At 32.0% G+C, this 16,663-nt stretch overlaps 1 protein-coding gene across 14 annotated transcripts in view; it reads left to right on the top strand.

The window, feature by feature from the left end:
* ARB2A (ARB2 cotranscriptional regulator A) overlaps positions 1-16,663 on the top strand; it is a 219,307-nt gene that overhangs the window by 137,873 nt on the left and 64,771 nt on the right. For all 14 annotated transcript variants that reach the window (XM_026672399.2, XM_087958187.1, XM_087958181.1 and 11 more), the window contains 2 exons: positions 2,180-2,296; positions 5,466-5,550. In XM_026672399.2, coding sequence (XP_026528184.1) covers positions 2,180-2,296; positions 5,466-5,550 — 202 coding nt within the window. The remainder of the gene's footprint in view (positions 1-2,179; positions 2,297-5,465; positions 5,551-16,663) is intronic.

The raw sequence follows: 16,663 nt of genomic DNA on the forward strand, positions 1-16,663 counted from the left end.
TGACTGGATCAACAGCTAGTAATCATGTACAATTATTGCACAAAATTATTATAGAACTCATGTACTACTATATAGTGAGGAAGTCCAGTTAAAATAAAACCCACAGACATCTGCTCTTACGTTAGGCAGTTACCACAAATATATCAACTTCATAAACTGATTGTTGTCTAGGTAAATACATACTTTAGTGTCATGTCTTAAAAGTAGTAGTTTAAAATTATATTTAAAATATAGATATAGTCAGTAAAGAATAGTAATATTAAAATGCTAAGTTAGCTGAAAAGAAAAATTCAGTGATTTCTAGTGGAAAAAATTTGCAAATTAAATATTTTTAGTGTCATACTGTCCACAATACCAGTTGTGATGCTTTGGGTTTTAATGTTATTTATTTTAATAATCCTTCATTCTCTTATTCTTTATCTTGCTTTCTAATCTTATATTCTGTAGTTCACTGTTTGAGTGGGGAGTGGGGTTGATAATACATAAGCCACCGTTGAAAAGATATATAGAATTGATGTGTTATAATCACACTGGTCATACTTCCTTTAGTTTAATTATTCTTTTTCTATCTCATCATGAGTAAGTTCATTAACCATAATTTAAGGATAACACTCAATAATCATACCCATGATTTGAGATTGACGTGTCACTCTTGGGAAGCACTCTCTTCCTGTTCTTTTTGTCTGTTTAAAAGCTCTATTAAAATATACATTTTTGTTATTGGTAAGATAAAATACAAGTTCAAGAAGCTTAATTGTACTTTTTTATTTAAAAAAAACAGCAACTGTTGCTACTGTATTCAATTACATTATTCAATAGTCTATTCATTCTTTTATTACATATAGATTGAATTTATTATTACAAATATCTATATTTGCATTTAAATTCCCTAGTCAACTTTTGCAATCAATGCATAGGAAAATACCCAATTATACAGTTATTGAAAAACAAAACACTTGTTTCAGGAGTAAAGTGAAGCAGGGGTGATATAGAAAGAAAAATAAATAAATAACTGCATTTATTAGGAATATCTGTGATCTACATACATTCCACATTCACTCCTGGCTTCAACATATCTTTGTCTTTATCACAGAGAGTCAAATTTGTTTACTTTAGGGAGTCTCAAATCAAACAATGTCATTTTACTGTGACTCCAGCTGCTTTTTTCTACTTCTTCCAGGAATCAAGACTAATTTTATCTTTCTACTGTTCTGCTTATTATTCTCTGAATGGTATAAAGCAGGCAGTGCAACTCCACTAAACATCCATAACAAAGTATTTTTATTGGTGCATCAGGTATCCTCATAACTCACATTTGTGATGAAGTTCTTCTTAATGTCCAATCCTTTGTGTATCTGTCTTGTAGTATAGAAACATAAAAAGGTCTCAACCCCATGATGATTGAAGCATGGTATAGTATGGTGGTTTCAGGCAAGAGTGAGGGAGCCTTCCCCAACCCAACAAGGGTCAATATAGTGACCAATCAGGATTACAGATGTGGTCACGTGACATGGACTACATTTCCCAGGATACCTTTAACTACATTTACCATGATGCATTCCCTTAAGAGGACAGCTCACAATTCCTAAGTAACTATCCCAAATCCCATTAACTCTAAACTGTCTGGACAGCACAAGGGGTGCTATAGAAAGAAAAAAAATAAAGTTAACTGCATTTATTAGGAATATCTGTGATCTACATACTCAAAATGCTGTCTCTAAAAATAAACTGTGGTTTAGTGCTACATGCAAGCTAAGTTACAATATTTTATAAACATAACTCATAGCAGTATACAGTGCATATAAATGTTTTCATCTTGTACACCTCTATGTGTTTTCCAACATGAGAAGCAGTGAACAGATATTTTAATTAACATTTGAGTAGTAAATAATTCCAGAATGATTCTGAGCATCTAAGGTAGTCATGTTGACCAGAAAGTAATGTGAATAAATGAAATTGATGGCTCAGTAAGACTGTAGTTTGTAGGATATAAATAGTATTTTCTGCAATGCAGAAATAAAACTTGGGAAAAGTTGTTATTGAATACTTTCCACTTTCCCTGAAGTATAATATTTTGTTTTTTCAGTGAAACTGTAGATTAATAGAAGTGGTTCACTGACTATTTACATTAGATGTTTTTTCGTGTTTTAATTAATTTTTGTATTTATATTTTCCACAGATGATTCAGCGAGAAACAGAAGTAAAAAATAAAGTTACTGCAGTGGCATTGACAGATTCAGTTCATAACGTGTGGCATCAAGAAGCTGATAAAATTGTTCGAGAGTGGATGCGAGAGGTAAGGATGTATTCTGATAACCAAGTGCATAAACTGGCCAACTATCATTCTCATTATCAGAAGCAGCACCTCCTTCCTTCTGCTTTTACACTTTTCTCTTATGGGGACATTAATGCCCTTGTACATAAAGACTGTTATAAAGAGACTATGAACTTTATTCAATTCATCCAACAGGACTTAAATTTTTCATACAAACTCCAGACCATTGTTAAAATCCAATTCTGATCATCAAAGAGTTTCACTAAACATTATGTCTAAGGTATATATGCTTACCTACTTACCATAATGCTATTTTGTTTAGGTTAGTTGGAGTTGGAGTGCAGAAAAAATGACATAATTAAGAAAAGAAATGCAGAAGAGAAGAGAAAATCTAACATAAATCTAGTTTACATTATTTATTCATTCCTTTCTAACATTGCAAACTGTTAATTCCATCCAATCATAATTTTCATAGTCTCCACCTTCTTAATATCCTACTATTCCATCATGTGCATGTTTTGCGGGTTAATTCTCATTCATTATTCTTACAAGCAAACCACTTCAACATTTCTTTCATATAGATCACTAACTGTAAGGTTCATTGTTTTGCTACTATTCTTTGTTTAGTTTTAATATTACTGGATAAAAAGAAATATAAGCCGCTAAGAGTCTTTTATGATTGGAATGGCACATTCAAGTAAATAAACAAAAAAGCATAAATTCATTTGGGAATTGGTTGATAAAAATATTTCTTTAAAATGACTTTCTAACTCTTAAATATGGAAATGCTACCCTGAAAATGCAACTCATTAGAAATCTAATATTTACTTCATTTTGCAAGGTTTTTTTTTCTTTATATTTCCAGTAAATACCAATAACAAAGTTTTCTGTATTTATCTTTTTTGAGCAATTGAGTAAAATACTAAAGTTGAAAAGCTTGCTGAGAAAAAGAAATATATTATGAAAATTCAAAACATTGAATATATATTATCAGGAGCAAAGCATTACAATTTACATCTCCCATTTTAACCTAATAATTAATTGTTACTGAAATACATTTAAATAAAACAATCCATTACCTTTGATTTTATTTTCAGAAACTAGTGAATTAAAATATGGATGGGATACTCAAAGAATCTCATCTAAGCAGTGTTCTATTACATGAATTTTAGATGTGTTTCTAAACTACGTCATGCCATCAGGGTATATTTTTATTACATTGATTGAGAGATTGAATAATAATTCTTTTTTCTCTCAGTAGCTTTGTACATGCAGTAGTAATTGCTGTTACTGAAAGAATGAATAGTTAACAATAGCATTTTTTCGTTGCATCTATCTACCTATCTACCTCACAGCATACATATTTTAATGCCAGTAGAAGTCCTATTTTTAAATTTTTGTTAGACATTGTGATGACTGATAAAACAAATTTTCCATTTTCGTATCTTCAGTCTGCATTTGAAATACTTAATTCTTATAACCAATGGCTCATTGTATATAGGATAAAGTAAGTTAATTTTGTTGAAATCTTTGGTGTTCTCTTAAATTCTCTGATGTAATGTTATATCAGTAGAAATATTAATTTTATCTATGTCAAACATATAATAGCTCATAAAAATTCCAATTCTACTTTCTGGTGTTAATTAAAAACTGGTCTGCAAATGTGCATTTTAAAGTCTTCATAAAATGCAGAAGTATTACCATCACACAATTAGGTAAAAAGATAACAAATACACTAGCCAGTTATATATTTTTAATGCTTTCCTGGCTTTTTTTGCACAGTTCAATCATTTTACTGATCTAGTGTTTCTTACAAAATATGCAATGCCTGTGAACAGTTTCTAATCTCATACAGCACCTCTTCTTCATGTTCTTCCCCCTCTCTCTGGTCCCAGAACAGTAGAATTGTCTTGACAAATCTTTTCAAAACTCATGGCTCTGACTTTATTGGTGGAGATGACTTAGAAATTCTCTCCTCACCTAAACACATCTGACATCTTCTTCCAGACAGAATGAATTAAGAAGCTAAAATAAGACACTTGATCTACCAATCAAGAATCTTTCAAGGATGGATTCCTTAGTGCACAATTGTGGCAGCAAACATTTAAAAATATACAATACATGCTTTTTATCATAAGGACAATCACCCATTATTTATATGGGATGCATGTATTTAGTTCTTTCTTATTCCTCAAGTTTTATTATAAGTATTTAATTAATTGTAGAAAAATGAAATCAAATATTCATATTTTAACAAAAACTTGGTGGATTATTTTATTTGACAATCATTATTTATGAAAAGTAAAAGTAATAGTTCTGGAGAAGACACTATGATATTTAAATTTGGAAGTTGAAAAGTAAAAGACTTAATTAGGAAATAAGCAATTAATAGATTCATAATTTGTAATTCATGCTGATTTATTATTCATAATATCATTCATATTTTATTTCCCATAACCTATTTCATTTCTCTCTCTTTTATTTTATGTATGACTTGAGTCAGTTCCATTTTAATAAAGTTTTAGCCCAATTAACCATACTAATTTTACATAAGTATAGAAAAAGACAGATATCCAATTAGGATGTATTATTTGAACTAATGCATCTTTAAGATATCTGAAGCATGATAGACTCCCCTCAGTATTTATTTATTTTCAAGGGCAAAGTATTTCCAATTTTTTCCATCTCTTTTGATACCACTTAAATTCCAAGGGTCAGGTTATCCTCTTTCTACCTGTTCCATTTTGTACATCTTCCCCTTAATAGTGTGATGTCCCAAGCTGGACACAGTACTTGAGTGAGATCTATCCAATGGAGAACAATAAAATAATTATTCTCCATTATTTAGATGTTACTCAGGAGTGTCTCATATTAATTCCATGTATAATATATTAAATCCTTGAGGAAGATTTAATATATTTATTTATTATTAATCAAATTTATATAGTTACCCATATTTGCCAAGCACTTGCGGCAGCTGATCTAGGGATTTATGAAAGGAAAGTTCTTATTGTTAATGCTACTTCCATGGTAATTTCATTGCCAGGTAAGAGAAAATATTTGTGGATGTAATTATAAGACCAGTTTATTTTTTTGGTCGTGACATTACAATCTCTATGATTAAGCTTCTGCAATAGGGTTAAAAAAAATCTAAGGTTTTTTTATAATTCAAAGTTCTCTTTAATTTCAGAATTGTTGTAATTGGGTATCAAGTTCAGAACCTCTGGATACATCAGTAGAGTCCATGCTACCTGATTGCCCACGTGTTTCTGCAGGTATGCAATATCTGTTCCTGAAATAAGCTAGTTGTTTGCCACCAGGAGATTACTAGTTTACTGAATAGCATTTTGATGTTTTCAAATTTTTCTGGATCACCAATTCACATCAGTGTCCTACATCTAAGGTAAAGATAAAGGTAAAGGCTTCCCCTGTCCAATCATGTTTGACTCCAGGGGACAATGCTCATATTGGTTTCTTAACTAAGGGAGCCAGTGTTGTCCAAAGGCACTTCCATGGTCATATTATCAGCATGACTATACATGGAGGCACATGGAATGCTGGTACCTATTTACCTACTTGCATTTGAATGCTTTCAAAGTGTAAAGTTGGCAGGAGCTGGGGTTAGAATGGGGCTTGGAGATTTGAGATAAAGAAAAAAGGGTGAATGAGAGGGTAAATGATTGAAGTATGTATAGTAAATACTTGCATTGATTTGATTGATTATGATCTATAAAGTTGATGTTGACAATTAGTAACCCCATACATTGACTTCCCCAGGATGATATGCACTGATCACTGCTATAATTGAGACCATATATTTTTCTGTTAGTCATCTTCTTCTCTTTTGCAACATTGTAGACTTCTCAAAATATTGTAATTTGAGCCTGATCATTTGTACTTCAGGTGACAGCCAAAGTTAACTTGTCTATGATCCATGCAGACAGTTTGTTTTCTTTCTTTCTAATTAAAAGTATCACAAGGAAAGCCATTGCCTGCATATTTCTCAACTCTATAGACATACACACATCATGATATCTGAACATTAATTTCCAAAGCCTTCATTGTTCCTTGAACACCTGCTAGCTGTGGGGTATTTATTAAGTGCTGGTTTGATAGTTGATAATAAAAGGTATAAACATAATTTATTGATATTCTTTAACTTTCTCATTTATTTATATCCCACCTTTTCATACGTTTTCATAAGTAACTCAAGGGAACAAAATACCTAATATTTCTCTCCTCCTAATTTCCAACAACCCTGTGAAGTGAGTTGGAATGAGAGACAGTGACTGGCAGAAAGGCTTTTAGAATAAACCAAAGAAAAACATATTCAAATAGTGCATAATTAATCTGATGTGATAATCACTACTAGCCTGGATAACATTAAAAGGAAATTAATGTAATGGAGGTCAGGTTCATTAGTTTTGACAACCTCAGTTGGGTATCACTGGAACTGCATCATCCTGCTTCTAAATCCGCTGGAGGCTTCTGATTGTCCACTACATGAAATAAATTGAGATTTGATCTGATTCATAAGGCTATTCATATATAAAGAAAACTTGTAAGTAAAATTTAATTGAAACTGCATAAAGCAGGCATTTGTATTTTAAAATCCTGATAAATATAATATGTTTGATATAATGCAGGAGGATACAATGCAGGTGGAAGATTAATAGAAAATCTTAAATGTTAAACATAGAATAAAAATATTTTGTTACTAGAATTTGACCAATGTATGAAATAGGTGTCATTCAGAAAGCAGACCATATTTAAGCAGTTTAGATGGCAGCAAATATAGAAAATTCTAATTCTTTGCTGTCTGATGGAATAGACGTCAGAATTTTTTTTCTAGCCAAAATCAGAAAGTCTTAAGATCATTCTGTTCTCCTATACAGAAGCAAATAGAGGAGATGTATTTTTTGTAAGTACAATTGTACTTAAGCTAAAAAAAGCTCAAAATAATTTTAAAAATATGTACAAATTGCCTGATTATTAATATTGATTTCCAAAAACAATTTCACCCTTTTGTAAATAGTGTATATTAGTGTACGGTACTGTATGTTTACCAATAAACCAAAATGTAACAATAAAAACAACAATAATATAACAGATCAATAAAGTCTATTGAAGTAGTTGCATATGACAATAATTGTAGTTTCCATCAAAATATTAATAAAAGTTCATTTACTTATTGATTAGAAAGTTCCTTGTTTACTTCAGTGCTTTGCTTATCTTAAACTCACTGAATTTGGTCCCAGTAGCCCTGTTCTTGAAGATATTACTGTATGAATGGAGCAGTCAGATACTAGCACTTCTTTTCATTTGTTAATGGAGTATTATCTCACCATCAGTTCCTTGGAGAGAAATGAGCATATTTAACACATTGTCAGGAAGTATATTGCTTATCCTTAATGACTATTTTTTTTAACTATTTTCGATTTGTATATTCTGTATCAGTGCTATCCATTGCTGTGAAATACCTAGAACATTGTGAGTCAAATATGATCTCTACAATGCATGTTGTCTTTCACAAAGAAAGTGTATAACAACAAAGGCTAAAATTATCCTGTTAGATCCATTTCTGTTATTTAGGATGGAGGCATCAGAACTGGAGCAATCCCTTCATGCAATTCATCAGGATAGTAGTAGTAAGGATTAATTCTCACTTAATTAATGAAGTGCAAATTGCTAAGGATTAGGGGACAATTATTCCTGAGCAGCTGAGTTCACACTTCATCTGATTGTGGATTAGTGGACTTGTAAACTGCAAGTGTGAATTAGCTTTGTGTCTCTTCAGCTGCAAGAAATCATTTTTTTACTGTGAGTTGGAGAAACTTTCTTAGAAAGTCCAAGTGACTTTCTGAAATTCCACATTTTAAGATTACAAAACAAAATTATGTGAAAATAAACACATATCATACATCAGAATTTAATTGAAATAAGAAGCTTGATGTCTTTTGTGAAACAGATTACTAAACTGATTATTTTTCTAATCCAGTATTATTAGCTGTTCCAACTATATTAATGTTTGTTTAAATTACTTGGTTTTATTTTTCTGTTGATATACTTGTATTACATTTATAATGAAAAAAAACTTTTAATATCATTTCCCCATAACTTATTTATGACTCCTCCATTACTGCCAGTCACTGCTTTTGTAAATGTACTCACAACACTCTTGATAACATTTTTCATACTTTTTGACATATATTTTGGTATTTTAATTTACAATTAAACTCACATATATACTGTAGTTCTGTATATGGAAATATATTCCTATATACCACAAAATCAAATCTTCATTCAAATCTATATATTACATCCTGCTCTCTTAAAAAGTCCCTTCCCATGATTCTCTGGGAAAATTGGATTGGAAACACCTGAAAAACATCCAAGGTTTGTTTTAGAAAAAATAATGAAACTAATATAAAAGAATTCTAAATACTATTATATTAAATGCAAGTGCTATTTATAGCAAAATCAAGGATCAACTTCTTGTATCTCTTCCACCAATGTGATGTAATGGCTAGAAGCCAAGCTCCTTTGTTGGAAAATCAGCTTCTACCTGTGTTTTGTTGTGCTACTGGACAAAATAGCTGTTTGCTTGTGATTTTGTGCATGCTCACATCAGATTATATGACCTAGATTGTTTAAAGGCTACCTTCCACCAAGTTAAGATGTATATGCAGTATGCTGATGCATATTCAGATTGCATTTTAAAAATGATAAACTTTTTGAAAATATATCATTAAATTTACTTTATGGCAACCATACTTTTAATAAGTTGGTTTTGGAAAAATATATGAACTTTTCAAGGTCTATTCATAGAATATATCAAATGTACGGATTGGAAAGGATCTCTGAGGTCATGTGGCCCAACTTATCACCTAGTACAGGGACCTACTTCTAGTCTATCCTTGACTTAGTGCAGGATAGAAAGGAATGTTTTCACAAACTTTTTCACATTGTATTGCAAAAACATTAAATCCATCATAGATGATCAAGCCATATTAAATCTACTTTGTAATATGGTACCATATATTCTAATTTGCAGGGCCAAGCCTTGACAAATGCATGGATTAGTCTCTTGTAAGGAAAAGGGAGGCAATATATAGACTAAAGCCAGGACTTCAGGAAAAATCTAAGAAAATAAACTCAAGAGTGAATATCAATGAGTTACTGCTATTTATGTAATTATAAAAATAGGCTTTGAATTACAGCCATAATTCCTTTCCATCTTTCAAAATTCACACATGTATTTAGTTCAGGTATCGCTATTTAGAAAGGGTTTTTAATTGAAAGAGAAGAGATTTATAAATTTATCTGTTATTTAAACAACTTGATATTACAGGCTATTATTTAATAATAAAATAAAGAAGATATATTAGTGAATGAATATGAATTTTAAAACTTGTATAAAAATTTCTTATAAGATATTGACACTTAAGAAAAAGTTAAGAGTCACCTTTTATATTAGTTAAAGGAGAGAAACAAATTTTGCTTTCATTTTCTAAAACAGTAGCAATCTAGTTCATAGTATAACATTTTTAAAAAATTATGATATTTGTTTCTTCTCTTGTGGCAAGTAAATTTCATAATTGAAAAAATATAATACAACATATGTTGAATTGGATGTTCTCTGTCCAATAATATAGGATATCTTCGTTTTCAAATTACAAGTATGCTCAATTTTTGAGCATTTTTATCTTGCATTTAGTGGGGCTCCACTCTGTGTATATGCCTAAGCCTTATGGGCGCTAATATTATAATTTTATTACAGAATATTAGAGTGTCAGTAAGGCCTCAGCATGTGCTATTAAATAGTACATATATAATATGATGCTATTAAAAATCCATACATAAATAATCTCAGGCCTGAATTATTACAGTGTGCTGTATAGGAGGGGCATGTTTAGAATGCTGAAATGGTAATGTAATACAAACATATCTGAAGGCATTGCCTGTTTGTCTACTACTATGGAAAGTGCTTGTCATGAGGTACAAAACCTTATAGAACATCTTATGGCCTAGTTATTTTGCAAAATAAGGAGAAACTTTCTGACAGTGAGAACAATCAACCAATGGAACAGCTTGCCCTCAGAATTTGTGGGAGCGCCATCACTTGAGACTTTCAAGAAGAGATTGGACTGCCATTTGTCAGAAATGGTGTTGGGTCTCCCGCTTGGGTGGGGGGGTTGGACTAGATGACCTACAAGGTCCTTTCCAACTCTGATTATCTGTATCGAAGCACCTGTTCTCTGAAATATCTATCAACTAAGTTGTACTGTAATGGGAGTCCACATCCACAGTTATTACTTATGTATTACTTAAGTATCTTCTCAGTTAAGTTACGTTTTATGTTGATCCATATAAGCTGCTACAACCCATTTGAAGGCATTTTGGTTCACTGGTATCGTTACATTGGTGGTTTCCTCTGTGTTCATAGAGTTTTAAGAGGTATATTATTTTAAATATGCTTTTAAAGGATTCCTTGTTTAACTTATTTTCTAACTGTAAATTTTAAAAACTATGTATAAATGTATCATTAACCCTACTCTATATTTCTTAAAAGTCAATGAAAATGTAGGATGAACTGTATATGTCTGTATGTATAAATGATAAAAGTCTACATTTTTAGACACAGAGATGTTAAATCAAACTGTATTAAAAGCAGAGAACCTGTGGGAGATTATTTGAGAGGTTTGTATGAGTAGTGCTCTAACTCAACTTTCCCCACCAATTTTAAAGTGAATTTTCCCTACACCTCACACTGGAAAACTTCCACCTCACACTGCAAAATTTCACTAAGACTCTTTGATTTGTTATTTTGGTTAAAATTAGAAAGAAGTAGCGGAAAACTCAAAGAAGCATCCTTGCATAAATACAAAAATAAAAATATCCAATATATCTTTATAATATGTGAGTTTCCCAGAATAATTATTTGCAAGCACTTGTTCTGTATCTAAGCCCCTATAGTTATGATGTTTAACATAAAAGAAGTTATTCTCAAAATTGGTGAAAAATATTTAAAACATCTGCTTTTTAAAAAAAGAAAAGAAACAACAGATTCCTTTACAGTGCTATTCTGTATTTATTTATTTAAAGTTCCATTGAACTCAGACATTTCTAAGCAGATATACAGTAATTGTATAAGTTAACATAATTTTAAGAAAACAATCTAGTTGACTATCTCAAATTTGAATTTTTACAGTAAGATCAGTTTGATCTGATTTAGAGATTATTTAAAGCAAATATACATTATAAAGCTTCACAGTGCTATTATTGAATTGTCTTTTTATATATAAAAAGTACAAGATCTGTTATAAACTGGCCATAGAAGCTTGTAATGTGCCTCTTGCAATTTGGCTGGAGCAGTTACTGTTTTTCTAATATTCTTTCACTAGCTGGTTTTAGAAAAAAAAATGTCTGGCACCAGTATACTATTAGGCTGTAATTAGTGTAACTAACAACTAGTATGAAAGAGCAGCATAGAGGTCACTGTAAGACTTCAAAGGTCTTAACAGGTTAAGGTTGGAGGGCAATCTGTCTCTTTGCTTAATCTGTTGCCATATCTGGTGAGATTTGTTGAAATCTTCAGGGACCTCTAACCTTGAGGTGTTGCTCTCTCATAATTTACTGGTCACATGCCATATTCTTTATTCCTGTCTGTTTACATAAGCATAGGACTTAGTGAGTGGCAGCTTCATTTTGGAGTTCATGTACAATTGTGCACAGATTATCATCTCTTCACTGGAAAGAAAACATTATGGGCTAACTGCTTCAACATTCTTTGTCTGCCAAAACTGAACCAACAACTGTGCAGCTTGAGTTGCATGTGACAGTTAAAAATTTGTGTAGAAGAAAATCTAATGAAGTACAGACTATGAAAGATAAAAAGCTATCTTCAAATGTGTTTATATATCTTCAGGAAATTTAGTTGTGTAAAGCTGAATTTGCCTGCAATAAAAGTTAATGCTCCTTTTGGTAATTCAAATAATTATATATAAATTACAAAAAATACCAAGTTACAAATATTCTCACAAGTACATTGTAATACTAGACTTAACAACTGCCTCGATCTCATCTTCTGCAATAGTTTGAATTCAATTTACAGAATACAAATTAAAGAACCCTTTTCCAACAGTGACCACAGCGTGATTGACTTTTGTCTCAACATACATCCACAAAAAAATCAACACAACGATGTGATCCCCAATTATAACTTCAAAAAAGGCATCTTATAGACAACGATCTCTCATCCCTTGATTGGCAATTTCTATTCACTGGATGCAATACTGTAGAAGACCATTACAACATATTTTTACTTGAAGTCAAAAGAGTCATCAAACTATATGTACCAATAACAACTCCAAAAACCAGAAAAAAAAGATTACCCATAACACTAAGGAAGCTTCAATCCAAAAAGGGATCACTCTGGCAGAAAAACAAATCTGGTCACATTGCCAACTTCAAAAACCAATACAAAAATTTATGCCATCAGATAAAGACTGAATGCATCAATTATCACATTAAACAAGAGCCTTCTACGCATCAATTCCACCCGCGCTTTCTACAATTTTGTAAACAACAAACTAAAAGACTCAAGGTCCATCCTACCCCTGAAAGGACCTAATGGTAAAGACTGCAACGATGATACTATTAAAGCCAACCTCTTTAACTCATTCTTTGGCTCAGTATTTGTAAACATCATGCCCAGTATTTCCTAGTCGAACCACAGGACAACTACAATGATCTAATACATATCGATTTTACAGAAGACAATGTTGAAAAAGCACTATGAAATCTAAAACCATCTCTATCTGTTGTACCGGACGGAATATGTGCCTAGTTCTTTAAAAAGCTACCCACTGCCATAGCCGAACCTCTAAGCATAATCTTTGAAAAATCTTTCAGGACCAGCTCCTTGCCTAACCTATGGTCACAAGCCACAGTCATCCCCATGTTCAAAAAGGGAGACCCCAGCCTAGTGGAAAATTACAGACCAATCTCTTTATGCTGTGTCACCTGTAAAGTCATGGAATCAATTATTAACCAATCCATTATCCTCCACTTAGAGACAAACAACTTACTGTCTAATAAACAATTTGGTTTCAGAAAAAAACTATCCTGTAATCTGCAACTCTTACACTGCAAAAACATATGGACTATACAACTCGATCAGGGCAAAGCAATAGACGCAATCTACATAGACTTCTGTAAAGCCTTTGATTCAATGGTTCACAACAAACTACTCCTAAAACTAAAATTTTATGGTATCTCTGGACATCTGCATAACTGAATAGAAGCATTCCTGTCAAACAGACAACAAATGGTCAAAATTGGGAGTGTCCTATCAAATTCTGTACCTGTCAACAGTGGTGTCCCCCAAGGCAATGTTCTAGGAATTCTGTGCCTGTCAACAGTGGTGTCCCCCAAGGCAATGTTCTAGGACCAACTCTCTTCATACTCTACATAAATGACCTCTGTGATCATATTAAGAGCAACTACATTCTCTTCGCTGACGATATAAAGCTATTCAACACCACAGACAATACTGCTACCATTCAAAAAGACCTCAACTATGTATCAGAATGGTCAAACAAATGGCAACTTCAAATCTCAACAAATAAATGCTCTGTCTTACATATTGGCAAAAAAACCCAGAAAATAAAATACAGGCTGAATAGTCAAGACCTTGTGGATGATTCAAACTCTGTCAAGGATCTTGGACTACTCATCTCTAATGATCTAAGTGCTAGAGCCCACTGTAACTACATAGCCAAAAAGGCATTAAGAGTTGTTAACCTGATCTTACGTAGCTTTTTCTCTGGTAATATTACACTACTAACTAGAGCATACAAAACATTTGCTAGACCAATACTCGAATACAGCTCATCAGTCTGGAACCCACATTATGTATCTGATATTAACACAGTTGAGAAAATCCAGAAATATTTTACAAGAAGAGTTCTCCACTCCTCTACTCGTTGCAGAATACCTTTTGCCACCAGACTCGAAATTGTAGACCTAGAAAACCTAGAACTACGCCGCCTTCGGTCCAATCTAAGTATACTATATAAAATCATACATTGCAATGTCCTACCTATCAATGAATACTTCAGCTTCAACCACAACAATACAAGAGCACACAATAAATACAAACTCAAGGTTAACCGCACCAAACTTGATTGCAGGAAATACGACTTCAGCAACAGAGTGATCAATGTTTGCAATACTCTACCTGACTCTGTGGTTTCTTCCCCAAACCCCAAAAACTTTAACCTTAGACTGTCTACTATTGACCTCACCCCTTTCCTAAGAGGTCTGTAGGGGGCGTGCATAAGTACACCAACCTGCCTATCGTCCCTGTCCTATTGTTTCTTTTATTTTTCTTATATGTATCCATGTATTCATTTACTTATACCAAATAAAATAAATAAAAAATAAATAAAATAAATAAAAATTATTTTTGTTTACTTCTAACTTTTTGTCAGGACAAAAAGTTTAAGTACAAAGTTAAATATCAGCCCAATCATGTTTTATTTCACATCAGATACATTTTCTTCTCATTTCCTTTCAGAACACAGAATAAGATACATGTGCAAAAAAATCATTGTGCACCACCCCTTTCCATATTATTACTACTAATAATATGCTTGTTGAATGTGTTTGATTATATATACCTAGCCCTAGATTTATTCATAATTTAAGTATTAGAGACTTCTTTTAAAATATCAGAATCAAGAAGGAGAAATCTGTGTAGAAAAGAATATACAAAGACATTTCAAATAGTAACACTTAATATAGTGTTTGGGAAGACTTTTCTTTCAAGACTATCTTGTGATTAACTAAGGGAGTACTACATCAAAGCTATATAGACTTCAAAGGTCAGAACCACTTACCACTTATAGCTATTATTAAAATCTACCACTTCTTCCTGCCAACAATTCATCTTAGCAGCTTTATTAAGTTATCTCCATTTATTACCTATCACAGTGGATAAAAATAAATGTATTATTAAATATTATTTAAAATACTAATATAAGCTTCAAAAAATACATGAAAGCAATAAGAGGAGAAAGAATTAGAATTAAGGCCATACTATTATGACATTTGCATATAAAATTTCTTCTGCTTGTCTTAAGGAACCATCCAATGATTAGTGTCAGTGCAACAATCTATTGCAAATTAGACCTCAGAAGATATGAACCATTTGCTTTTGATAGTGTTTTATTAGATTTTTATAAAACACATACTTGCAGCACAATCTTTTATAATAATTCTTGAGACAGATAGTTGAAACTATCAGTAGTTTGAAAAAGCAATTGAACACTACTGGGATTTAATGTTGTTCTTATCTGTACATTCTTAAATAAAATATGTCATACCATAACTCCTAGCAATTTTCCATAACTTATTTTCAAAAGCCTATTCCAGAGAAGTGTCATTTTGGAATGTACACGCATGCTCAGACAACCTCTGGAGGACTTTAAAGTATCTTTGATGAGCCTTTGAATAACTGCAGCTGCTTTTATGGATTTTTAGAGCAGAATCCAGAGAGTCCTGCTAAATGAATTGCACAGCCTTAGTAATAACTTATACCCACTCTGTATGAGTCTTATAACATAATTACAGTAATCCTTGTTGACTTGTTGCCATTTTTTTAGAGGTGTGCATATTTCAAAAAGATTCAGAAGAACTGATTTGTACCTCACAGAAGCACAGTATCTATCCACTGTAATGAACAGCAGAGAGTTACAATGATTGTATGACATCTAAAGTACTAAATTATTTTCAAGCATGGGTGTCCCTTTTTTTTTTCTTTTGTTAACTGCAGAAGAATCTTATGGTCTCATACATCTTTTCAAAAAAAGTATTTACTGCTGTGACTTTTATGCCACTTCAATCTAAACAACTCTAAGTGGCTTACAAAAACCAGGGAATATAACCAACATTATCAAAAATACAATAATAATAAAGCATTATAATAACTACAACCTGATTATACTCATAGTGCTATCTCTTAAATTTAAGATCAGCATCATTTAATTCCTTCAAGTTGGCAAAAGACTTTTGAAATAGCCAGGTTTTCACAACTTTCCTAAATATCAGAGAGAGAGCCAACCTGTCCTTTGAAAACAAGGCACTCTGCAGGAAGACTCCCCTTAGCAGAAAACAATTGTTTGGGACAATATGCACCTGATTTCCTGAGTTGTGGCCATCTTCACTAAAGTAGCTACACTAATAAAATATTTTTGACTTAATCTACTTAATTATTGCATTAGTTAAATTTAGTACATTTATATTTCAAAACCTTAATGAAATCTTTTTTTAAGTTGAAGAAAGAGTACTTTCTTTGTGGCTATCTGTGTATATTCCCAAGAAGCA

Source organism: Notechis scutatus, chromosome 2, assembly GCF_049901735.1.
Source record: "Notechis scutatus isolate UNSWTSFEM ecotype Mainland chromosome 2, rNotScu1.2, whole genome shotgun sequence".
Classification (NCBI taxonomy): domain Eukaryota; kingdom Metazoa; phylum Chordata; class Lepidosauria; order Squamata; family Elapidae; genus Notechis; species Notechis scutatus.